The 27,087-nt window shown below is 35.5% G+C and overlaps 2 protein-coding genes across 5 annotated transcripts in view; both read left to right on the forward strand.

The window, feature by feature from the left end:
• LOC7458891 (zinc finger BED domain-containing protein RICESLEEPER 1) overlaps nt 1-27,087 on the forward strand; it is a 73,926-nt gene that overhangs the window by 23,454 nt on the left and 23,385 nt on the right. The window contains exon 6 of the mRNA XM_052448181.1: nt 16,950-17,648. Coding sequence (XP_052304141.1) covers nt 16,950-17,648 — 699 coding nt within the window. The remainder of the gene's footprint in view (nt 1-16,949; nt 17,649-27,087) is intronic.
• LOC18108977 (DELLA protein GAIP) overlaps nt 1-27,087 on the forward strand; it is a 56,722-nt gene that overhangs the window by 9,649 nt on the left and 19,986 nt on the right. Inside the window, exons 2-5 of one of the 4 annotated variants that reach the window (XR_008057659.1) lie at nt 13,091-14,256; nt 14,370-14,503; nt 14,583-14,820; nt 14,915-15,050. Coding sequence is in view for 2 of the 4 variants with exons in the window: in XM_052448187.1 (XP_052304147.1) it covers nt 13,197-14,256; nt 14,370-14,503; nt 14,583-14,820; nt 14,915-14,955 (1,473 nt within the window). In the remaining 2 variants the exon portion in view is untranslated. Of the gene's footprint in view, nt 1-13,090; nt 14,257-14,369; nt 14,504-14,582; nt 14,835-14,914; nt 15,095-27,087 lie in introns of those variants that run through there. The other 3 variants (XR_008057660.1, XM_052448187.1, XM_052448188.1) reach the window with 3 other exon arrangements.

Here is a 27,087-nt window from a genome sequence, read left to right on the forward strand (position 1 = left end):
GATGACACCCGAAGGTGACCACTGTGGGATGATCAGTCGCCACAGGCTGATGCCTCTCTCACCAGCTAGGTATACATACAGAATACTATGTGCACATAGGCTAACTACTCTCCGTTAGCATGGAGTTACTGACAAGTCCCATATCAAGGCATAATAGATATTCACATAATCATCAAAGAAACGTATATCATATCAAATAGAATTTACTTTGACAGATTGCGAGTGCAAATTCAAGAATAAATGAGTACTCGGAAAATAAGCAACATATATAATTATTCAAGAAATTAACGAGTTGTACTCATTGTATAATCAACATACATATTTACTTATCATATATGCATATTAAAGATTATTCCACTCACCCGGAAAATATAGAACTAAAGGAATGTCAGACGAAAGACCCGAAAATCCTATTGAGGATTGTTAGGAGAACCTACAACAATATGAAAATATACTCAAAAGCAACTCAACAAGAGATCCCAATGCATAAAATAAAACCAGGTTTATTCTCCTAAGTTTATGGACTAAAACGACAATTTTCCAAAACAGGGACCAAAACGTAATTTTACCAAAATTGGACCAATCTGGAAAATACATAACCATACTGAATTTTCACCCATAAACCATCCTTAATTCTGTCTAGAACGAACCAGGGACCGATCTGAAATTTTCATAAAATTCAGGGACTAAAATGTAAATTCCCGAAATTGAGGGACCAAACTGAAAATATTCAAAATCAATTATCAAACTGCGATTCATCATCCTTAACCTCATAATAACACTGTCCAGAATCTCAAATACAATTAGGGGTCAAATTATAATTTTCCCAAAGTTTAGGGACTAAACTGAAATTTCACAAATTGAGGGACCAAATTGAATTTTCGTTATCTTCAACCTCAAACCCAGAATTTTACAGATTACCTACTGTCATCTCCTGATTTCTAACACAATTTCAAAAATCATAACTCAAAATCATCATCTTTACCCTCAATCTCTCACAATCAACTAATTAACCAATTACCCACAACAATCAACCCATAACCTTCCAATTAATTCATCAATCAAACTCAAAACACAATATTCAAAACCCTAACATTTATCAAAACAGAAATTAAGGCTTAAAGAACACACATTTATACATAATCTTACCTTTAAACTTATTTCCTCCAACTCCTTTCCTTTTTCCCTTATTTTCCCCTCTTTTCTCTTCTTCTTCTTTCTCCCTTCTCTCTCACGGTTTGCTCTCTCAAATATTCAGATATCTTTTTTTTTTTTTTCTCTTTATACTTATCATCTCTTTATACAATTACTCCAATACCCTTCATTTAATTATACCAATTTTTAGCCTTCAAGGGCTTTATTGCCTTTTACCTACTCATTAAATTTCAAAACATCACAATCTCCCCACCTTATAAAAGTTTCGTCCTCGAAACTTAAACTTTAAGAAAAAGTCTTACCATCAAGTTCAAACAAGAATGGATACTTGTTGAGCATTTCCTCCTCAAGCTCCCAGGTCGCTTCTTCACGTGGGTGTCCGCTCCACACAACCTTAACTGATGTGATATCTTTCGACCGAAGTTTTCTAACTTGTCGATCCACTATTTTTATTGGTTGAACTTCATATGTCATATCTTTCCTCAGCTCAATCGGTTGAACTTCTAGCACATGAGATGGATCAGACAAATACTTCCTCAACATCGAAACATGGAACACCGGATGTATAGAGGAGAGATTAGGTGGCAAGGCAAGCCGATATGCCACTACCCCTACTCTTTCCAAGATCTCAAAGGGCCCTATAAACTTAGGACTCAACTTTCCTTTCTTCCCAAACCTGAATATCCCTTTAGTCGGGGAGACTTTTAGGAACACGTTGTCACCCACTGAAAATTCTAGATTACGCCTTCTCTTATCTGCATAATTCTTTTGCCTACTCTGAGCTGTTAGAAGCTTATCTCGGATCACCTTAATCTTATCCGAAGTAATCTGTATTAACTCGGGACCCATTAATCTCCTCTCACCAACCTCATACCAACATACAGGTGATCTACACTTCCGGCCATACAAGGCCTCATATGGGGCCATATCAATGCTCGCTTGATAACTATTATTATATGCAAACTCCACCAAAGATAAGTACTTGCTCCATCCGACACCAAAGTCAATCACACAAGCTCTTAACATATCCTCCAAAATTTGTATAGTCCTCTCAGATTGTCCATCTGTCTGAGGATGAAAGGCAATACTTAACTGAATGTTAGTCCCCAAAGCTTCCTGAAACTTCACCCAAAACCGAGAAGTGAATTGTGGACCTCTGTCGGACACAATTGAGATCGGTACACCATGCAACCTTACGATCTCGTTAACATAGATTTCTGCCAGTTTTGCAAACCCATATGTCACCTTTACTGGCAAGAAATGAGCTGACTTGGTTAAACGATCAACTATTACCCAAACCAAATCATAACCCTCTTGACTCCGAGGCAAACCTGACACAAAATCCATAGTGATCCTCTCCCATTTCCATTCAGGAATTAACAATGGCTGCAAAAGCCCTGGTGGTTTCTGATGCTCACCTTTAACCTTCTGACAGGTCAAGCATCGAGATACAAATTCAGCAATGTCCCTCTTCATACCATTCCACCAATAACACTCTTTCAAGTCTCTATACATCTTGTTAGAACCAGGATGTATAGTATAGGCAGTTTGATGTGCTTCCGTCATCACATCTCTTTTCAAATCATCCACCTCAGACACACATAACCTGGAACCAAATCTCAACACACCATCTTCATGGATAACAAAACCCGGAGCTCTCCCTAACTCCAACTCATCTCGAATCTTGCAAAGTCGCTCATCCTTCATTTGAGCTCCTTTAATCCGGTCTACCAAGTCTGACTTAGCCTGGAAGTGAGCCAACAATGCTCCCGATTCACAAATCTCAAAACTGACCCTCTCATCCAACAATCCGTGTAACTCTTTAATCAAGGGTCTCCTCACCTCCTGAATATGAGCCAAACTACCCATAGATTTTCTGCTTAAGGCATCGGCAACAACATTTGCCTTGCCCGGGTGATACTGAATCGTGCAATCATAATCACTTAATAGTTCCATCCACATTCTTTGTCTCAAATTCAGATCCTTCTGCTGGAAGATATATTGAAGACTCTTATGATCTGAAAATATCTCACATGTCTCCCCATACAAGTAGTGTCTCCAAATCTTAAGGGCAAACACTACCGCAGCCATCTCCAAATCATGTGTGGGGTAATTTTGCTCGTGCTTCTTCAACTTTCTCGAGGCATAAGCAATCACATTACCATTCTGCATCAAAACACAACCCAAACCAATCCTGGATGCATCACAGTACACGGTAAAACCACCAGACCCTGAAGGTACTGTCAAAATTGGAGCCGTAATTAACCTTTCCTTCAACTCCAGGAAACTCTTCTCACATTCTTCTGACCATTGAAACTTGACACTTTTCTGTGTCAACTTCGTCAATGGAGCAGCGATTCGGGAAAAATTCTCCATGAATCTCCTGTAGTATCTTGCTAAACCCAGGAAACTCCTAATCTCAGATACTGTAACTGGTCTAGGCCACTGCTTAACTGCCTCCACTTTCTGTGGATCAACCTCTATCCCATTTTTGGACACCACATGTCCCAAAAACCCAACACTCTCTAACCAAAACTCACTCTTCGAGAACTTTCCATACAACTGATGATCTCTTAGAGTTTGAAGCACCAATCTCAAATGCTCTTCATGTTCCTCTTTACTTCTCGAATACACCAAGATGTCATCAATGAACACAATAACAAACTTATCAATAAACGGCCTAAAAACCATGTTCATCATGTCCATAAAAGCTGCAGGTGCATTCGTTAACCCAAAAGACAACACTAGGAACTTGTAATGCCCATAACGAGTCCTAAAGGCAGTTTTAGGAATATCCTCATTTCTAATCCTCAACTGGTGATACCCCGATCGCAAATCAATCTTTGAGAAACATTGAGCTCCTTGTAATTGATCAAAAAGATCATCAATGCGAGGAAGTGGGTATCTATTCTTAACAGTGACCTTGTTCAACTGTCTATAGTCTATACACATCCTCATTGATCCATCCTTCTTCTTTACAAATAAAACAGGTGCTCCCCACGGAGACACACTTGGACGAATAAACCCCTTATCTAACAAATCTTGAATCTGCTCCTTCAACTCTTTTAATTCTGCTGGCGCCATCCTGTACGGTGCCATAGAGATTGGTTTTGTTCCTGAAACTAGATCAATACAGAATTCGATTTCCCTATTGGGAGGTAGTCCAGGTAAGTCATCGGGAAAAACATCGATGAATTCCTTAACTATCGAAACTTGTTCCATCCTCGGGACCTCCATGTTCATATCATGCACATAAGCCAAAAACCCTTGCATACCTTTTCGTACCATCCTTCTCGTGATGGCCGAGAGAATACTAGATGGAGATGATAACCCATCTCCATGAAAAGCAAACTCCGTCTTCTCATCAGGCTTGAAAATCACTGTCTTATTCCAACAATCAACTGAGGCATGGTGCCTTGATAACCAATCCATACCTAGTATCACATCAAAACCTACTATGTCTAAAATTACCAAATCGCCTAATAGGTTTCTACCTTGCACTTGAATCTCACAATCAACATAAACATATTCCCCAAACATAACCTCATCCGAAGGGATAGCTACACACAAAGGACTCTCTAACAAAATGGATTGTTTAGTAAACCTTAAAGCAAAATATGACGACACGAAAGAATGAGTTGCCCCCGTGTCAAATAACACTCTAGCCTCGAAGGAACATAACATAACTATAAAGGAGTTTTAAGGAGGACACACCAAACCCTAGATTGGAGAATTGTAAGAGGAACGACATCAAGACAAGATAGATCCTAAGCTCCACATATTACGAGGGTTTTGAAAAATAAAAAAAATGACTAAAATAGATTACGAGGTTTTAATAAAAACCGGGCTCTGATACCACCTTTGTCACGACCCGAATCCCGGGTCCATGACCGGCAACGCAGGAGCGGTGGCGGAAGGACACCCCTCCCGCGCTAAGCCTCATAACGGACATATCAAAAGAATAATTTATTCAAAAATACGCAGCATTTCATAATCTTCAGAAATATTATATCCTTCAAAACTGATGAAACCAGAAGATAGTTTAAAACTCCTCATCAGTAATTAAAACAAAAACAATAATCCATAATACTCATTACATTGTCAAAAATCCAAACTTAATCAAAACAAAGTAATAGTGGAGCGCCTAAGACATCGAATCAAACAGCCTTGAAAGATAAGCAAGGCATACCGACTCAAAACTGAAGAAGCAGGAACACTCAACAAGGTTCACCTGCTATCATAAACTAAGAACCTGAAATAATATTAAGAATGAGGGGTGAGTTCAACCAACTCAGTGAGGGAATAATAATTAATATACATTTTAGATATTCTTGATATTTATAGTTCGCAAGATCATTTATCTTGATATACATATACATATACATACTAAACTTATCATATACATATCATATACATACTAAACGTATCATCATAACGTAGTGGACTATATGTCAGAGATCAGATGACACCCGAAGGTGACCAGACCAGATGACACCCGAAGGTGACCACTGTGGGATGATCAGTCGCCACAGGCTGATGCCTCTCTCACCAGCTAGGTATACATACAGAATACTATGTGCACATAGGCTAACTACTCTCCGTTAGCATGGAGTTACTGACAAGTCCCATATCAAGGCATAATAGATATTCACATAATCATCAAAGAAACGTATATCATATCAAATAGAATTTACTTTGACAGATTGCGAGTGCAAATTCAAGAATAAATGAGTACTCGGAAAATAAGCAACATATATAATTATTCAAGAAATTAACGAGTTGTACTCATTGTATAATCAACATACATATTTACTTATCATATATGCATATTAAAGATTATTCCACTCACCCGGAAAATATAGAACTAAAGGAATGTCAGACGAAAGACCCGAAAATCCTATTGAGGATTGTTAGGAGAACCTACAACAATATGAAAATATACTCAAAAGCAACTCAACAAGAGATCCCAATGCATAAAATAAAACCAGGTTTATTCTCCTAAGTTTATGGACTAAAACGACAATTTTCCAAAACAGGGACCAAAACGTAATTTTACCAAAATTGGACCAATCTGGAAAATACATAACCATACTGAATTTTCACCCATAAACCATCCTTAATTCTGTCTAGAACGAACCAGGGACCGATCTGAAATTTTCATAAAATTCAGGGACTAAAATGTAAATTCCCGAAATTGAGGGACCAAACTGAAAATATTCAAAATCAATTATCAAACTGCGATTCATCATCCTTAACCTCATAATAACACTGTCCAGAATCTCAAATACAATTAGGGGTCAAATTATAATTTTCCCAAAGTTTAGGGACTAAACTGAAATTTCACAAATTGAGGGACCAAATTGAATTTTCGTTATCTTCAACCTCAAACCCAGAATTTTACAGATTACCTACTGTCATCTCCTGATTTCTAACACAATTTCAAAAATCATAACTCAAAATCATCATCTTTACCCTCAATCTCTCACAATCAACTAATTAACCAATTACCCACAACAATCAACCCATAACCTTCCAATTAATTCATCAATCAAACTCAAAACACAATATTCAAAACCCTAACATTTATCAAAACAGAAATTAAGGCTTAAAGAACACACATTTATACATAATCTTACCTTTAAACTTATTTCCTCCAACTCCTTTCCTTTTTCCCTTATTTTCCCCTCTTTTCTCTTCTTCTTCTTTCTCCCTTCTCTCTCACGGTTTGCTCTCTCAAATATTCAGATATCTTTTTTTTTTTTTTTCTCTTTATACTTATCATCTCTTTATACAATTACTCCAATACCCTTCATTTAATTATACCAATTTTTAGCCTTCAAGGGCTTTATTGCCTTTTACCTACTCATTAAATTTCAAAACATCACAACTTCATTGACGATGGATGGCAGCTGAAGAAGAAGATTCTTGCTTTCAGGAACTTACGGTACAACTATGACATGGGGACTGTACATGAAGTCTTTAAAAGTGTGCTTGCAGAGTGGAGCATCAACAAGAACGTTCGCTTCATATTCCTGGATATAACTCCTCCAAACGATCACATGATTGGAGAATTAAGAAGTAAGGTTTCTGATCAAGCCCCACCTATCCATGGACATCTTTTCTGTGTTCCTAGTTATGCCCACATTCTCAGTCTCCTTGTTCAAGATGGATTTTCTGAGATAAGGAGTGTGCTTTATAAGATAAGAGAATGTATAGAGTACGTCAAAGGAAGCTCACTTGTAAGGCAGAGGTTCCAGGAGGCAATTAATAATGGGAGTTTGCAGGACAGGGAAATGCCTACTCTAGATGTTGCCGCGAGATGGGACACCACCTTTCTTATGCTGGAGAGTTCATTGGAATTTAGAACAGCTTTTAATCACCTTGAGCAATTGGATGATGATTTCAAAGTGAATCCATCTGCAGAAGAATGGAACAAAGCAACAGCCGTATTTGAGTGCTTGAAAGAGTTCTACAATTCAACATGCAATTTTCCAACAAGCAGAGATGATTATTTCCTCAGTGTTCGTGATGTTTATAAGAACTTGCAAGGCTGGAAACAGAGCGATTATGTATATGTTCGCGCTATGGCAAATAGAATGAAGGGAAAATTTGACGAGTATTGGGGAGAAGCTAGCTTGGCTTTGGGAATCTCAGCAGTTCTTGACCCCAGCTTTAAATTGGACATTATTGAGTATGGCTACCGGCAGATATACGGCAGTGATGCTGACTTGCACTTATCCAGATTCCGTTACGATCTTACATGTGCATACCATAAATATGCAAAGGACATCAGCAATCAGGGACCATCTTCTTCTGCCATGGCTGAAGTGGGTCGTTGTACATCATCTGATATTAGTTTCAAAGAGTGGCGCAAGGGTAAGTATGAACGCAACATGGTGCCCTCACAATGGAATGAGCTTGATCAGTATCTACAACTGCCCCCGGAGAACTTGGATAAGGATGGTAACGTATTAGCTTGGTGCAAGACAATGCTCCAAATTTTCCAATACTGGGAAAAATGGCTCGTGATTTCTTAGCAATTCCAGTATCAACTGTCATTTCCAAGTCATCAGAGGTTATGAAGATGGCATCAGTCCATGACGGTGTTCGTCCTGAGATAGCCGAGGCTTTGATATGTGGAAAGGATTGGTTGGACAGCCCTAACTGCAAGTTTTCCTTTTCTTTTGATCTATTTAAGTGTGATGCGTTTATATCTCTGCTATCTGTTTATTATTTCTTCTTCTTCTTTTCTTCAGCAATTGATCCATGTTTGGATTCCTCACTGGTAGTTGCTAGTACTGTGAAATAAGTTTTTCCCAGGTAAACACTGGCCTTCTCTTTTATTTCCAAGAACAAGATTTTGTCTGCAGAGTGAAAAATCAAAATGCGCATATAATCTGCAGTCTGCATGAACATTAAAACTAGGCTGGAAAGTAATTCTCAAATGAAAACAAATAACAAGTTACATTATTTTTCTGTGCCGCAGGGTCAACCAGGCTGAGCAAATCTGACTGGATGCTGTAGAAGAATAGTACTGGACACAAGAACCTGAAGTGACGAAGACTTATTTTTTGCTTAATTTTATCATTTGAAAATAAAAAAAATCTTGATGTAAAAATGATTTGAAACTACTTTTTTAATGCGTTTAAAAATATATCTGTATCTCCTCGAAAAAACATGAAATTAATGTTTTCTAGTGTTATTTGATGGTTTTAATATTCCATGTCAAAAATAAAAAATATATATAAAAAAATTATTTTTAACATTAATCCATTAAATACAATCTAATTAATTTAGTTTTTATAAATATGACCATGACCTAGACAGTTTGCCTGCGTACTTTAGTAAACAATTCAGGTAATTTTGGCCCATTGAAAAGCCCATTTAAAAAACATTATATGACTATGCTTAAAAAAACACTAGGCCCGATCAACTATCACTTAAAACAAGCTATCAAGCCTGGATCAAACTTTAAAATAAAGTATTTGTATTTTAAGGTGTTGATTAAAATTTCTCATTCCTTGCAAATATTTATTTGCATTCACCAAAATAATTAATATGTGAGAAACAAATTTAGGTAGCATCATGCATGAATTCCCTTCATTTCACACCAGCAAAATTATGTTTGCATTATTTCAGCTATGATTATGTTAATCATATTTACATTAATCTTTTAATTTTCTTTGTACCTTTTTTTTAAAAGAAAAAATCACAGTTTCCATAAAAATAATAATTATAACGATTGTTTGAATTAAATGAATAACAAATTATATTATTGTAAATTAATCTTTCAGCCCTTACTAAATAAAATAAAACTATTCACATTAAATGTCTTATGATAGTCACTAATTTATTTAAAGATTCATTAATTAGAACATATATTTGAATATAAATAACATTATTCAAAAAACAACGTAAATAAGATTTATAATTTGAATAATAGAAGAAGAAAGATGCAGAAATTAAAAGGTTAAATTATTCAAAATCATTTTAAATTCTTGGTCAATACTTTACCAAATCCAACCATGTCCGGTCATGTTCCTTCCAAATCCCTAAACTCTGTTAGTCAATAGTTTACCAGAACTGTATATGGACATCGTATTCGGAAGAATTAATGGAAGTAGGGATATTAACGAGGTGCATGCCTAGGAGGGCGCTGAAGGAGAGGCCTCGAATCATAGATTGGGCAATGAATTCCATCCAGCTCTAATGGCTATGCTCTTAGTACTGCTTACAAGCTTCCACAGCTTAGCAGTGAAGTCGAATAAAATCACTAATATACATAAACTGAGGTCATTATACTTTCCTTTGTTTTCTAGATGACTCGGTTGCCACTGAGAATTGGGTATAAAAATGACTCTCAAATGCTATTTCCAGAGATTTCTTATGTGTCTCGAGGCTATCTTAAATCTGCAAATCACCCTGTTGTTTGTAACTATTATTACAACACTTTGTGGATCAACTCGAGTCTTGTCACAAGTCGTGTTTTAAATAAGTAATTGATACACTTATAATCTATTTTTTAATCTTTCTATTTTAATTTTATTCTTTTTTTTATTTTTATTTTTACTATATTTCCTGAGAATAATAATAAAAAATGATGAAAATTGAAAATAAAATGATGATAAAAAACAAATAAATAAATGAAATAAATGAAGAATGAATTAAAATTTGGGTAAAGGCAACAAGTTTGAGGATTTAATTAAACTTTGGATTAGTTTAATTAACTAAATCAAGAGCTTAATTGAAGAATTGATAAGTTTTGGGATTTAATGAGTTTAAAATTAGTTTAATTAGTGAGATTAGAGCTTAATTGAAAAAATAACAAAGTTTTGGGTTGATTTGGATCAAATTGAATTAAGATTTTTTAAGTTAATAATATAAATCTTTAATGATAATTTTTATTTGAATAAAATAAAATAAATATTCTATAATTAGATTATCACAAATATAAGATAATAAGATAATATTATAAATTGTGATTTTTCGTTTTTTTTTTTTTAATAAAAACTACATGTATTCTTGATTTTTTTTTTTTGAAAAATACATTTGTTGACAAAAATGAGCATCTTTATTAATTTTTCATTGAAAAAAGAAAACTAAAAAAAAGTTGTTTTTTATTTCTAAACACACCTTAATCCTTTCATATTGCTATTATAGCTGTTAAATCTAATTTGACTTGGTACATTGACCAGGATACAAGAGCTGATCTAGATTGATTTTTAGTTAAACTAATTAACAAGACATTAGCATGTTAAATTGATATGACATGACTTTGTTTTTAGTAACTTAATTGACTCGGTCACATCCAATTCAAAACCAATTGGGTAAATATTTTGTAAAAAAAAAAAATTATTTTAATAAAATAGTTGATACATAGTTTGTTCTAATGATTTTGTCACAGGTGGACATCATCGCAAGCTAGCCAGTGAAAAAGAGATAAAAAAAAAAACTTGTCACGTAGTTTTATAATAACTAAATATTTTAACTATTTTTTTCATAATTTCTAGTTAAGGAGGTTGATTATTTAATAATAAAGATAAACACCATTTATATATTATATCTAAAGTAAATTACGTTGTTGTTTGTTTTTAATTAAAAGAAATGTTTAAAGTGACTTTGAAAATATTTTTATGAAATAATTTTAATATCACTTCTACAACAATTTTAAGAATAAATTGGATTAAGAGGTGTATAACTTCTATGACAACTTTTAAGAATAATTCTCATTAAGAGGTTATTTATCCTATGTTGATCAATAAATAATAAAATAAAAATAAAAATAAAAATTCAGTATTTGCTGAATAAAATATTTTTCTTAAATAATTTTAGGCCCCGTTTGTTTGACGGAAAGTGGTTTTCTAGAAAGCACTTTCCAAACATTTCTGTGTTTGTTTGTCATTAGAAAAGTTGGTCAATAGAAATATTTTTCAGTCAAAGAAAAATTTGGCTTGGTTTTCAGGAAAGTGTTTCCTTTATTTTGAACGGAAAATACTTTTCAAAAGTTGTGAAAAAATTAAAATGTCATATTATTTATTGATTATATCAAATTTGGTCCTCAAACTTTTGATTGCTATATATATTTTGTTTTGAATATTTGTTTTTAATTTTTATCCCTTAGAATTTGTTTTTTATATTAACTTTGGTCTTTATTCTTATGATTATTATTGGCTTTTCTCTTATCATTTTTTAATTAAATTTTTTTATGTATCAAATTTGATTCTCATTATTTTGATTGTTACTTATTTATTTGAAATAATTTATGAAATTGTAATTATTATTATTTTAATTTTATCATCTTTAATTTTTTTTATCTGTTAGATTTGATCTCTATTATTTTGATTATTATTTATTTTATCTGAGATAATTTATAAATTATATTTTTTTTCAATTTCATTCTCATTCAACCTTTTAATTTATAAGATTTGTTTTCTCATTATTTTAATAAATTTGAAAAAAAAGTATTAATGACAATAAAAAATTCACTTATTTTCTATGATATAACTAAACACTAGAAAATATTTTCCAACTTATTTTTCATAATATTATCAAACATAAAAAAATAATTCACTTTCTTGAAATTCACTTTTCAAAGAATTATTTTCAAAAGAAACTAAATTTTCAAATAAACAAACATACTTAATACCACCTTTTTTTTGTGAAAATTGTTACATGATATTATCAAACCCCACATAGTATTTGCTGCTGCTGTGAATGCTGGTGGTGATGGAGGCAGAACCTGCAGGATGTTGATAACATTTTCTTTATGCTCCCTAGCTTTTCATCAAATCGATTTTCTCCTTGCAAAGTTCTTGAATATGGATTTTTTTATCGATTTATTTTTCAAATTTTATTAATTTTAAATATTATAAAATTTAATAAAATATACAATTTAAATTATAAATTTAATAGATTCATCGAGATTAATTCAATATATCTCTAAGAAAAAAACATTTTATAATTTTTTTATTTCAAAATTTGTTGGTATAGTATAGTGAGAGAAGTAACCTAGTTTATATTTAAACAACCCCTATCATTAAATTCGATTTCAAGCTGAAAACAACTCTAACCAAACATCATAAACAGCTCTAAAATTATATTTTTCCACAGACAATTTTGACATGTAACCCCCGACCTCTAAGTAAATGACAGCATCATTTTGCAGCACAATCCTATCCAGTCATGACAGATGGGCTTAGAAAATGGAATTTACAAAGCAGAGGAAAAGGCAAGAATACCAATTCTCAATCAATGGGTCCATTGCTTAGGTCCCTCCATCGTGATTCTGTAAGATTTTTCCTTTGATTTCTAAGAACCACACAAACCATCTCAACACACGTCGTCCACATCTTCACTCATGCCCTTCCAAGATTGCAAAAGATCTGAATGGAATGGAGGTCCAATTGAATGACACTATCTTTAAAGTGAACTGCAGGTTCCACGAAGGAACGTATGCTGGAAGCAAACGGGGTTGACTATAAGAAACGAAGAGTGAAAGAGTCATTTGCTTCGATTCCCTTCATCAAATCTTGTTTCCTTCGATGGCCTCTCCCCTGTCTTGCGTGTTGATGGTGTGTGCTAAGGCGATTGAAGGTGATCGCTTGGATGTTGCAGATTTTCTTTTGGCAGAAATTCAATCTCTAGCTTCTAAAGAGGAGAGCATATGGACGAGGAAAATTGTCAAATACTTTGCTGAGGCTCTTGTCCGGCGAGCCTATCGAATTCGTCCTCCTTGTACTTTTCCCTTGCTACTACCCGGATACATGTATAAACCTTTCTGCGAGTTTGCTAGAATCACCAGTAAACATGCCATTGCCGATCATGCCTTGAATTCGGGAAATAAAGGACTCCACATTATTGACTTCTCCATCAAGTTCAATTTTCGGCAGTGGAAAGATTTAATTGAAGACCTCAAAAGGCAGTATGGTGGCCTACAATCTGTCCTGATAACCAGTATCGCACCGAAACTGTCAAAACACTCTTACCATCTCCGTCAAAACCGGGAATGGGCTGAGCACAAAAATTTGGAATTGAGGCAATTGATATGCAATAGTCCGGATGATATTGTCAATTGTATTTCCAAACTCAGAAGGAAAAGGGAGGATGAGATTGTGGTTGTGAATTGGAATTTTACACTCCACAAATTGCTTGCACAAGATGGGGCAACGGAGCAAGTGCTTTCAAAAGTGAAGGATTTGGGAGCGGACATCATGGTAATTGTTGAGCAAGAAGCCAATCTTAACAGCCCTCATCTTTCGAAGCGGCTCGAACAATCATTCCAATACTACTCCCCTTGTTTTAAGGCACTGGAGGAAGATTGTGATAGACATGTGTTCATGGAGATGTATTTCAGGCGACAGATTGGGAATGTGGTGGCATGTGAGGGCGTTGACCGGGTCGAGCGGATTGAGTCATTTGCTCACTGGCAAAATCGCCTATCTCAGGCTGGGTTTTGTCCAGTTCCCCAACAGGTAGACAAGTTCGATGAAGAGTTTGTAATCGAAGAGAATGAAGGGCATAATATCTTGCTAAGTCGGCACGGTTGTCCGCTAGCTGTAGCCTCAGTTTGGAAGCTCACTGATCCACCTCAATTCAGTGGCGGTGAATAATCCAATTCCATCTTTTCCTTTCTCTTCTCTTGTTATACTAATTTATCCATGAATAAATTCGTTGTGTGCATTTTCACTTTAGGCTACTGGAAAACATGTTGACAGGTCTTTACACAATGCAAGATACAGTTGATGACTCAGAAGGGATGTCGAGCTCCCCTGAGTCTGAGGATGATGAAGAAAATGATTCTCTAGTTCGCATAATGGCAGATAGAAACTTATGGTCCACACAGACACAGGTATCCTTCTTTGTTTCCGAGATTTAACAAATTTCCTAGTTTTATCTTTATGCCATTATTGGTGTCGTTGATCTCACAGGGCTCTTCAATGAATCGAATAGCTGCTTCAGCTAAGTTATTTGACATATTGGAATATATATGTGATCTACATAGGTTAGAACTGGGTGTGACATGGATTTCCTATGGCCAAGATGGTAATACAAATTCAAAGGGAAAGCGTATTCTATGTATTGATGATAGCGCTTGCTATGTAAATAATTGGGTTATGGCAAAATTTGTGGATGAATATGCACGACATCGTCTCGAGGAAGGACAAGGTATCGCCGGAAAAGCACTTCAATCTAATATTCATATCCAGCATGACATTTACTTGCTTGATCCATCTGAATTCCCTGATTCCTGTTCCTTCAGTAGCTCTTGGATCAGAAAATGGTATGCTGCTTTTGCTATAAGGCTAACAAGTACCCACCCTTGCAAGGATGATTACGTACTGGAATTTCTTCTCCCTGTAGACATGACAGACAGAACAGAACTTTTGATAAATAAGGTCTTGCGTACATTGCAGAGGAAATGTTTAAAGTTGTGGGAAGTTAGTGTCAGAGAAGTAAATGAGGCGAGTGGCTCTGAAGGTAGATTGGATGATGAAAAAATGCCAAACATCCCACGAGAAACACGCGAGCCTCTTGAACAGGTGCTCTTCTATACTGAATTCATGTCATTATTTGCTTGAAGACTGATATCGAATTTTTAAATTTTTTTTTTTAAGATTTAAATTAATTCTAATTTTAATATTTATTTTTATAATTGTTATTTATTTTTTTCTTATAATTTTTTTAATTGAAATTTTTTATCTATTATATTTGATCATCGTTCTTATTCTTATTTAATTTTTTAATTTATAAGATTAGTTTTTGATTATTTTAATAAATTTAAAATAAAATAAAATATTAATAAGTTTTTTTTTTTAATAACATAACTAAATATTAAAAAATATTTTTTAATTTATTTTTAATGACACTACTAAATATCTAAAAATAATTTACTTTTAAGAATTCATTTAAAAAAAAAATACTTCCATGTTGTTTGCTATAAGAATTCTAGCCCACTCTAATACATAAAGAATTGGATTTTAGGTTATTTAGATCCAGAAACACCAAATTAACTAATTTTCTTCTAAAAATATTTTAAAAAAACTTTTTAATGAGTTTAAAATTAAAAATCAAACTAAATAAAAAAAATCTACATGTGATTCGCTGCAAGAAATTCTAGCCAGCAGAATTGGGTTCAAGGTTATTTAGACCCAGAAAGTCTAAATCATCTGCCTTGTCAGATGGACAGAAAAGACCCTCTGTTTTGGATGGACACCCATCATGTGTCCAATCACAGCCTTCTATGTGGCAGATTTCCTTCCGCAGATTGCGCAAGGGGTGGAATAATTATTGTTCAGTAGATAAATTACAATTGATGATTCGAATATAATAAAATCCATTTTGCCTCCGTTTTGCTTTTATGTTCAACTATTGAAGAACACACAATCTGCCATTATTATTGACTGGAATTGGCCTTCATGCTGCCAATATCCTACTTCCCTATCTCTTGACAGGACGTCCAAGAACAATCTGCTATACCCGCACCTGCTCTGAATGGTGAGAATGCATCGCTTAGTATAGATGGTGGCCTCCAGAGTACTAATAAACGACGAAAGATATCAGCTGTGTGGGAAGAAAATGGGGAAGTATGGGCCACATGTAAATACTGTAAGAAGACGTATTTGCAGCCATTGTTTGAACTTCATTCAAAAGACGAGGTTACAGATGATGTCCTTACTATTTACAGACGAGAGAAGGAGAAACTCATCAAATATTTTGATAAGCTCTCTTGTCTCTTGAGTTTATCAATTGAATTGTGGTCATCGAATGACAAAATGATGACCTACTGTTGCTTCACCGTGCACTTCATTGACGATGGATGGCAGCTGAAGAAGAAGATTCTTGCTTTCAGGAACTTACGGTACAACTATGACATGGGGGCTGTACATGAAGTCTTTAAACACGTGCTTACAGAGTGGAGCATCAACAAGAACGTTAGCTTCATATTCCTGGATATAACTCCTCCAAAGGATCACATGATTGGAGAATTAAGAAGTAAGGTTTCTGATCAAGCCCCACCTATCCATAGACATCTTTTCTGTGTTCCTAGTTATGCCCAAATTCTCGGTCTCCTTGTCCAAGATGGATTTTCTGAGATAAGGAGTGTGCTTTATAAGATAAGAGAATGTATAGAGTACGTCAAAGGAAGCTCACTTATAAGGCAGAAGTTCCAGGAGGCAATTAATAATGGGAGTTTGCAGGACAGGGAAATGCCTACTCTAGATGTTCCCGCGAGATGGGACACCACCTTTCTTATGCTGGAGAGTTCATTGGAATTTATAACAGCTTTTAATCACCTAGAGCAATTGGATGATGCTTTCAAAGTGAATCCATCTGCGGAAGAATGGAACAAAGCAACAGCCGTATTTGAGTGCTTGAAAGAGTTCTACAAGTCAACATGCAATTTTCCGACAAGCAGAGATGATTATTTCCTCAGTGTTCGTGATGTTTATAAGAATTTGCAAGGCTGGAAACAGAGCGATTATGTATATGTTCGCGCTATGGCAAATAGAATGAAGGGAAAATTTGACGAGTATTGGGGAGAAGCTAGCTTGGCTTTGGGAATCTCAGCAGTTCTTGACCCCAGCTATAAATTGGACATTATTGAGTATGGCTACCGGCAGATATACGGCAGTGATGCTTACTTGCGCTACTACCAGAAATTCCTTGACAATCTTATATGTGAATACAATAAATATGCAAAGGACTTCCGCAGTCAGGGACCATCTTCTTCTGCCATGGCGGACGTGAGTCGTTGTACATCATCTTATAATAGTTTCAAAGAGTGGCGCAAGGGTAAGTATGAACGCAATACGGTGCACTCACAATGGAATGAACTTGTTCAGTATCTAGAAAAGCGTCCGGAGAACTTGGATAAGGATGGTAACGTATTAGCTTGGTGGCTAGACAACGCTCAAAATTTTCCAATACTGGGAAAAATGGCTCGTGATTTCTTAGCAATTCCAGTATCAACTGTCATTTCCAAGTCATCAGAGGTTATGAAGATGGTGTTGGGAAAACTAGGGACAACTAACCGGATCAATTCAGCGGAATACAATTCACAATTCACAAGTCCCAATCCTTTTTCCCTCTTTGTGCAGTAAAAACAGAATCAAACAATGAACAAATATAATGCAACAATCACACAAATCAACACCAAGATTTTTTACGTGGAAAACCCGATGCGGGAAAAACCACGGGACCGGAGTCCACCTAAAAACTTCCACTATCACAAATAATGGGTTCACAATTGTTCTTCCTCAGATTCAACTAAGGGCTACAACATATATATCATCAAGAATAACTTATTCTCGGATTACAACAAGATTAAAGGAGAATTATTTGAGAAAAACTCACAATACTGACAACCCCGTTTTCTGTCAAAACGGCCAGCTTCCACACCACCAATCTTCAATCCAACCGTTCAGAATGAAGAGTAACGTGTCTAGAAGCTGCTGTCCAAATCTCAGCCCGATCCAACGGTGAACGAACTGGAAATCAAAGAAAGAAGACAGACTGCTCTGCTGCCTCCTCTTCTTTCTTTCTCTCGGTTTTTCTCTGCTCTCTCGTTCTTTCTCTACTGCCTCTACAGTGGCAGTTTCATTTTAAATCAAAGAGGCAGCCAGCTGCCTCCTTAATTAATGTGGTGGTCCCCCCCCATCACATGGTGCGGGACCACACAACAAATCTCCCCCTCACGCACCATGTGAGGAATTCGCCATACTGGCGATCAACATGTAAGCTTCAATTTAGGAGGCTCTGACAAGCCTGCCTCCCTTCTGCAAAACTCAAACTTCTCTCTCGATAGAGGTTTGGTCATCATGTCTGACACGTTGTCATCGGTATGGATTTTCTCAACAACAAATGACTTCATCTCCATAGCATCACGAATCCATTGATATCTAACCTCAATGTGCTTTGATCGAGAGTGAAAAGTAGGATGCTTACTGAGATGGATTGCACTTTGACTATCACAGTGCAACACAAAGTTCTCTTGAACTAGGCCAAGTTCATGTAAGAACTTCTTCATCCATAACAACTCTTTGCCCCCTTCAGTAAGAGCAATATATTCAGCCTCTGTAGTGGATAATGCCACACATTTTTGCAACCTTGATTGCCATGAGACTGCTCCCCCCTGCAAACTTCATCAAGTATCCTGATGTGGACTTTCTAGAATCAACATCACCAGCCATATCTGCATCTGTGTATCCATCCAACACAGGTTTATCATTACCAAAACATAAGCTGAAACTAGAAGTACCTTTGAGATACCTGAGTATCCATTTCACTGCTGACCAGTGTTCTTTACCAGGATTGGAGAGGAACCGACTAACCACACCAACTGCATGAGCTATATCCGGCCTTGTGCAAACCATGGCATACATCAAGCTACCAACTGCGGATGCATAAGGAACCTTTTTCATCTCATCTCTTTCTTCATCACTTGAAGGACACTGCTTAGAACTTAGTTTAAAGTGGCTTGCAAGTGGAGAACAAACCGGTTTGGAGTTGCTCATGTTGAATCTCTCAAGTACCTTTTGAACATATCTCTCCTGAGATAGCCAAAGTTTCTCCTTCTTCCTGTCACGTGTGATCTTCATGCCAAGAATCTGTTTTGCCGGTCCTAAGTCTTTCATTGCAAAAGACTTGCTTAACTCTTCCTTCAAAATCTGAATCTTCTTAGCATCATGGCCAACAATCAACATATCATCCACATACAACAAGAGAATAATAAAGTTTCCATCTGGAAACCTTTTCATAAATACACAATGATCAGAAGTGGTCCTGTCATAACCATGGTCCACCATGAAAGAATCAAACTTCTTGTACCATTGTCTTGGAGCTTGCTTTAACCCATATAGGCTCTTTTTCAACTTGCAAACTAACTGCTCTTTGCCTTTTACTTCAAACCCTTCAGGTTGTTCCATGTAGATCTCTTCATCTAAATCACCATGGAGAAAGGCAGTTTTCACATCAAGTTGCTCAACTTCAAGATTCAAACTAGCAGCTAAGCCAAGCACAACTCGGATTGAAGACATCTTGACCACTGGTGAAAAGATTTCTTCAAAATCAATACCCTTCTTCTGACCGAAGCCTTTCACAACCAATCTTGCCTTGTACCTTGGTTGTGAGCAATGTTCATCAATTTTCAGCCTGAACACCCATTTGTTCTTGAGTGCTCTCTTACCTTTAGGAAGCTTCACTAACTCAAAGGTATGGTTTTCATGCAAGGATTTCATCTCTTCTTGCATTGCTTTCAACCACTCATTTTTCTTCTCATGTGACATAGCTTCATCAAAGCATTCTGGCTCTCCCCCGTCAGTAACCATCACATACTCATGAGGAGAATATTTGGTGGAAGGTTGGCGAGGTCTGGTTGACCTCCTCAATTGTGGCTCATCTGGAGCTTCCTGCATAACCTGTTCAGGAATAACATCAATATCATCATTAGTTGATTCATGATCACCAACTAATGGCTCAATAAGAAAACCACCATTTTCATCATTTTGCAAGTCTCCCCCATGATTAGCAGGCATCAAAGGTAACTGTGGAGTAGGTCTTGGATTTGAAGTAGATGGAATAAAAGTTGTAGACTCTGTTTCCTCCTTCAGTTCAAAGTCTTCAATGGTTTGATCTTCAAAGAAGATAACATCTCTGCTTCTCACAATTTTCTTCTCCTTTGGATCCCATAACCTATAGCCAAACTCATCATCTTCAGATCCCAAGAAAATACACTGCTTTGTCTTGCTGTCAAGCTTGGACCTTTCATCCCTTGGAACATGTACAAATGCTCTGCATCCAAACACTCTCAAGTGTGCATAGGAAACATCCTTTCCTTTCCAAACTCTATCTGGAACATCAAACTCAAGAGGAACTGATGGAGAAAGGTTGATCATGGCAACTGCAGTCTTCATTGCCTCACCCCAAAAGGACTTAGGCAGCTTTGCATGAGAGAGCATACATCTAATTCTTTCAACAATGGTTCTGTTCATCCTCTCAGCCACTCCATTCTGCTGTGGAGTCTTAGGAACGGTCTTCTCCAACTTGATACCCTGTTCCCTGCAGTACTTCTCAAAAGGACCTCTGTATTCACCACCATTGTCTGCTCGAACACATTTCAGCTTTCTACCAGTTTCTCTTTCAACTCTGGCATGGAAATCCTTAAAGACATCAAGCACCTGATCTTTGGATTTCAAACAAGTGGCCCAAATCTTCCTGGAGTGATCATCAATAAAACTAACAAAGTACAATGCACCTCCAAGAGACTTATCAATCATAGAGCAAACATCAGTATGAACTAAATCAAGAACATGTGACCTTCTATGTGAAGGTGATCTTTGAAATGCAACTCTATGTTGTTTACCAACTAAACAATGAGTACATGTGTTCAAGTTCATACCTTTCAATGGAAGGTAGTTCTTCTTGGCAAGGATGTCAAGGCCTTTCTCACTCAAATGTCCAAGCCGCTTATGCCATAGATCAGTAGAGCAATCTTCAATTGCATTCACCTCCCCTTTGATCACCTTGGCTTGTGACATGTAGAGACCCATCTTCTTCCCTTTAGCAACAATTAGGGAATTTCTGGAGAGCTTCCATTTACCATCTCCAAAGTAACTGTGATAGCCTTCTTCATCAAGAGTACCAGTAGAGATCAAATGTAGGCGCATATCAGGCACATGCCTAACATCTTTGAGTAGCAACTTGCACCCAGTATTGGTTTCCAACCAAATATCTCCAATGCCCACAACACTAGCCATCCCTTGATTTCCCATCCTAACTTGACCAAAGTCACCAGCAGTGTAGGATGTGTAAAAATCATGTCGGGGTGTAACATGGTAAGAAGCTGCTGAATCTGCAACCCAGGTGGTATCTTGACATGCAAGATTAACACAGCCATCATCACACACAATGGCAACATCACCATCAGATACAACTGCAGCTGTACCATTCTCTTCATTCTTGTCTTCATCTCTACCCTTTTTATCTCTTTTATACTTTCTGCAATCCTTTTGCATATGCCCAGGCTTGTCACAATAATAACACTTAAAACCCTTCCTTGACTGAGATCTTCCTCTTGGCTTCCATTTGCCTTTTCTATTGCTGGATTCTCCATCTTGCTTGCCGTGAGAGAACCTGCTTTGACTTCTCCCTCGACTTTCTGTAACAAGTGCATGAGACTCGGAAGTGCTTGTCCCTTTCCTCCTCTTCTCTTCATTGAGGATACAATCCTTCACTGTTTTCAAAGTGAGCTTTCCATTCGGAGTAGAATTGCTAAGTGACACTACCAAAGTCTCCCAACTATCCGGCAATGAACTCAATAGGATTAATGCTTGCATTTCATCGGCTAACTCAAGGTTCATCAATGACAGCTGATTCAAGAACCCTTGGAATACATTTATATGCACTGAAGCATCTTCACCATCTCTATACTTCAAATTCACAAGGTCTCTAATTACAAAAACCTTGTTTTGTGCACTCTCCTTGGCAAATGTTTCTTCCAACATCTTCCACACTGTATAACAGTCATGTTCTTGAGAAATATGATTAATGGACTTAGAAGATACCCATTTTCTAACATTAGCGGTAGCCTTTCTATTTAGTCCATTCCATTTTGCATCATCCATATCATCAGGCTTTATTCCTTTACATTCAATCGGCAAAGCCAAATCATTGCAATATAAGTGATCCTCCATCATTGTTTTCCATAGAAAATAATTTGAGGAAGTGAGCTTTATCATGCCCGAATCTTCCTTTTCCATTTTAACTGCACAAGAATTCAATCTACACAACCAAATGCTCTGATACCACTTTGTTGGGAAAACTAGGGACAACTAACCGGATCAATTCAGCGGAATACAATTCACAATTCACAAGTCCCAATCCTTTTTCCCTCTTTGTGCAGTAAAAACAGAATCAAACAATGAACAAATATAATGCAACAATCACACAAATCAACACCAAGATTTTTTACGTGGAAAACCCGATGCGGGAAAAACCACGGGACCGGAGTCCACCTAAAAACTTCCACTATCACAAATAATGGGTTCACAATTGTTCTTCCTCAGATTCAACTAAGGGCTACAACATATATATCATCAAGAATAACTTATTCTCGGATTACAACAAGATTAAAGGAGAATTATTTGAGAAAAACTCACAATACTGACAACCCCGTTTTCTGTCAAAACGGCCAGCTTCCACACCACCAATCTTCAATCCAACCGTTCAGAATGAAGAGTAACGTGTCTAGAAGCTGCTGTCCAAATCTCAGCCCGATCCAACGGTGAACGAACTGGAAATCAAAGAAAGAAGACAGACTGCTCTGCTGCCTCCTCTTCTTTCTTTCTCTCGGTTTTTCTCTGCTCTCTCGTTCTTTCTCTACTGCCTCTACAGTGGCAGTTTCATTTTAAATCAAAGAGGCAGCCAGCTGCCTCCTTAATTAATGTGGTGGTCCCCCCCCATCACATGGTGCGGGACCACACAACAGATGGCATCAGTCCATGATGGTGTTCGTCCTGAGATAGCTGAGGCTTTGATATGTGGAAAGGATTGGTGGTTGGACAGCCCTAACTGCAAGTAAGTTTTCCATTTCTTTTTTCTCGATTTAAGTGTCATGCCTTTATATATCTGCCATCTGCTTATTTATTTCTTCTTCTTTTTTCTTCAGCAATTGATCCATGTTTGGATCCTCACTGGTAGTTGCTAGTACTGTGAAATAAGTTTTTCCCAGGTAAACACTGGCCTTCTCTTTTATTTCCAAGAACAAGAATATTTGTCAGCAGAGTGAAAAGTCAAAATGCGCATGTAATCTGCAGTCTGCATGAACATTAAAACTAGGCTGGAAAGTAATTCTGAAATGAAAACACATACTATCAACTCAATAGCTTAAACTGACGAGGTTTCATAATATAATTTATATTTATATTATTTTTTAACACACCATCTCAAGTGAAAACTCTTTGAACTTGAAACTTGCATAGGCCCACATTACCTTGTGTTTAATTTTTATCAAATAAATGGTAATGGTGAGATTCAAACTCATGACCGCTTGGTCATCAAGACTCTGATACTATGTTAAAGAATCATATTAACCCAATAGCTTAAGCTGCTAGGTGAGGTCCCAAGATATGATTTATATTATTTTCTAACACCCCCCTCAAGTGAAAGCCCTTTGAACTTAAAACTTGCACATGCTCACTTTTTTTTTATATAAGAAATTAAAATTTTAGTAGCATAAACGCTCCAAGCTTAAACCATCCTTGAAACCATAAAACATGATTTTTACAAGTCTATAATTTCAAATGATATCTTCAGTACTCAAATAAATAGGGATGATGAGATTTGAATTCGTGACCGCTTAATCATTAAGGCTTTGATACCATGTAAATAACCATATTAACCCAATAGCCTAAGCTGTTATGTGAGGTTCCAGAATATAATTTATATTATTTGTTATCAGAAGATACATTATTTTTCTATGTTGTAGGGTCAACCAGGCTGATCATATCTGACTTGGATGCTGTAGAAGAATACTAGACATAAGTTAAGACTTATTATTTGCTTAATTTTATCAAGGATTTGAAAATAAAAAAACTTTGAATATATAAAAAATGATTTGAAACTACTTTTGAGTGTGTTCGGCTTGAAAAAAATATAAAATTGATATTTTGTTAGTGTTATTTGATGGTGTTAATATTCTATATTAAAAATAAAAAAAATCTGGAAAAATTTATTTTCATATATTTTTAATAAAAAATTATTTTTAAAAACCATCATATAGGTTGTTTTTGTTACAAAAATGTATTATTGTAAAACCCACTACACCACAGTTTTTGGCCCAAACCATTATTGTAAAATGTATTATTAAATTATTATGTTAAAATGTATTATTATGCAAGTAGGGTTTTATATCAAATTAGATAGGAATTTGATATGCAATCGTCAATCAGTCCTAATAACCACCAGTATCACACCGAAATTGTCAAAACACTCAGACTGTCTCCGTCAAAACCGGGAACGGGCTCGGCAGTTTGGGGGCACAAACCGGGAACGGGCTCGTCAATAGTCCGGATGATATTGTCAATTGTATTTCCGAACTGAGAAGGAAAAGGGAGGATGAGATGTGTGGTTGTGAATTGGAATTTGAAATTTATCTTTTTAATTGTATTTGTACTGTCTCTTTTTTTAAGAAAAAAATCACGGTGGCCGTCAAAGTAAAAATAATAATCATAATAATGATCGTTATATTATTGTAAATTAATTTTTCAGCCCTTACTAAATAAAATAAAAATATTCGTCTCGTAATATCCATATCAAATGTCTTATGATAGCCACTAATTTATTTTAAAGATTTATTAGAATATATATTTGAATATAAATAACATTATTCAAAACTAACAACCTAAATTAGATTTATATCTTGAATAATAGAAGAAGAAAGTTGTAGAAATTAAAGGGTTAAATAATTCAAAATCATTTTAAATTCTTGGTCATAGTAATCTAGTCTCTAAACTTTAATTTTCTTATTCAAATATCATAAACTATTTCTTGGTAAAAAAACAAACTTTGATCCTAAATATTTATAACCACCGATTCAATGTGGGTTTTGCTGAGAATTCCTAAATATTTGATCCTTCTCTTGGATTTATAGTCTTAAAGGCTCATATCTGAATTTTGTGCTCGTGCTTTCTATATTATTTACTATGAAGTTTGTTTATTTTGCTGCTGTAACCCATAATCGAATCTGGGTTGTGCTTAAAATTACGAAATATTTCATCTTTCACTCTAATTTAGTCTTCAAGACCCATGTCTGAATTTTCAATGACCTCAGAACCTTTCAATTCCAGTTTATGTAGCAAATCTGCTATCATAGTTTATGTAGCCCAAACTATGATCGAGAATGCTGACAAAGACATGGATGTTGTACTCTCTCCATATTCTTTAACTTCATTTGATTTGCTAACAGAATCAAACAATATCAGGACGCCACGGATTGATTCTTTCTCGACATCATCAAATTAGAAAAATAAATTAATACATGATGTGTAAATATACTAAACAATCGAAATAATATTATTTGTGGCTGGTGTTTTTGCCTGCTATTTATGTTAATTTAACAGGCAAATTTCACCTTGTAATACACACACTTGTATTTTAGCTCCACAGTGGGTTAATATTATTTTTAAAAAAATATAAAAAAATATTAAGAATATAAAAAATATTTTAAATACTTTGGACTTGGGTTTGGTATTTGGGTTTGAAGTGGTTCTCAAACCCAAGGTGCTTGGGCTAATATATTTTTGGGCTTTGCTTGACATTAGTTAACCCGGAAATATATATATATATTAGTTTTTAATATTTCATATAAAAAAATTAAAACATAATCCATATAGACATAAGATAAAAGACTATTTCAAAAGGTTTCATTGAAAAGATATTATCTTATTTTATTAAATTGGAATATTTAAACTAAAAAGATTTTTTTTATTTTACATTAAAAAAACACAACTTTTTGTTTTTATGAATATTTGAAAAAAATCTCACAATTGTGATATGGGTTAGTAACTATCTAAAAAAGATATAAGAAAAAAAGGATCTCTAGGAGGGGGAAAACACATTTGAAAGATAAATGTCTCTACCGAGTTTTGATGGGTCACCCAAGTCTCGGGTTAACCCACTATGCTGGACCGGGTCTGATAACTATTCTTAAACAACAAAAAGTGAGCTTGAGAGTGTTAATTATAACTTATTCCCTTCTTTTCTAGTTCAATAAAACCAATTAATTGGTCCTTAAAATTTCAAAATATAGATTTAGGTTTATTTTTGCACTGTTATTTTTAAATATTTTTTAATTTTATTTTTGACTCAAGCGTCTGAGCTTAACAACCAGGTCAGACCCATTCGCCTTTTTTTGAATGTCAGGCCTAAAATGCTTGGGTCTAGTAGCCATGTGAGACCAAAGTAAGTTAGGTCTGACATGATTGTCAAACCGAATGTGTTTTTGTTGGCATAGTTGTCAGATCTAAGTCCCTTGAGACCAGAATAGTTGCCAAACCCAAGTATCTTGAGCCTGACATAGTTGCTAGATCTAGGCGTGAGTCTAACGTTATTGCTACATGCATCCCTAAAATTCATTTAATTTTTTTTATAGTAATATCTAATTTTAGTAAAGAAATTATCTATAAAATTGTACAAATTAAAATAGTCAAAAGAACAATAAATCTTTTAAATATACAATATTTTTTCCCCATGACATAATATATCAATTCAAAATTTATCCATTATGATCATATATTTAAAATTTTCATATATATTAATAGTTATAATATAGAATAAACTCCCTGTTGCTGTTGGATTGCTTATGAAAATGGACAACGCAGGTTGCCAACCGAATGTTGTCACATACAGTACGCTTATTGATAGCCTTTGCAAGGA

Source organism: Populus trichocarpa, chromosome 16, assembly GCF_000002775.5.
Source record: "Populus trichocarpa isolate Nisqually-1 chromosome 16, P.trichocarpa_v4.1, whole genome shotgun sequence".
Classification (NCBI taxonomy): Eukaryota; Viridiplantae; Streptophyta; class Magnoliopsida; order Malpighiales; family Salicaceae; genus Populus; species Populus trichocarpa.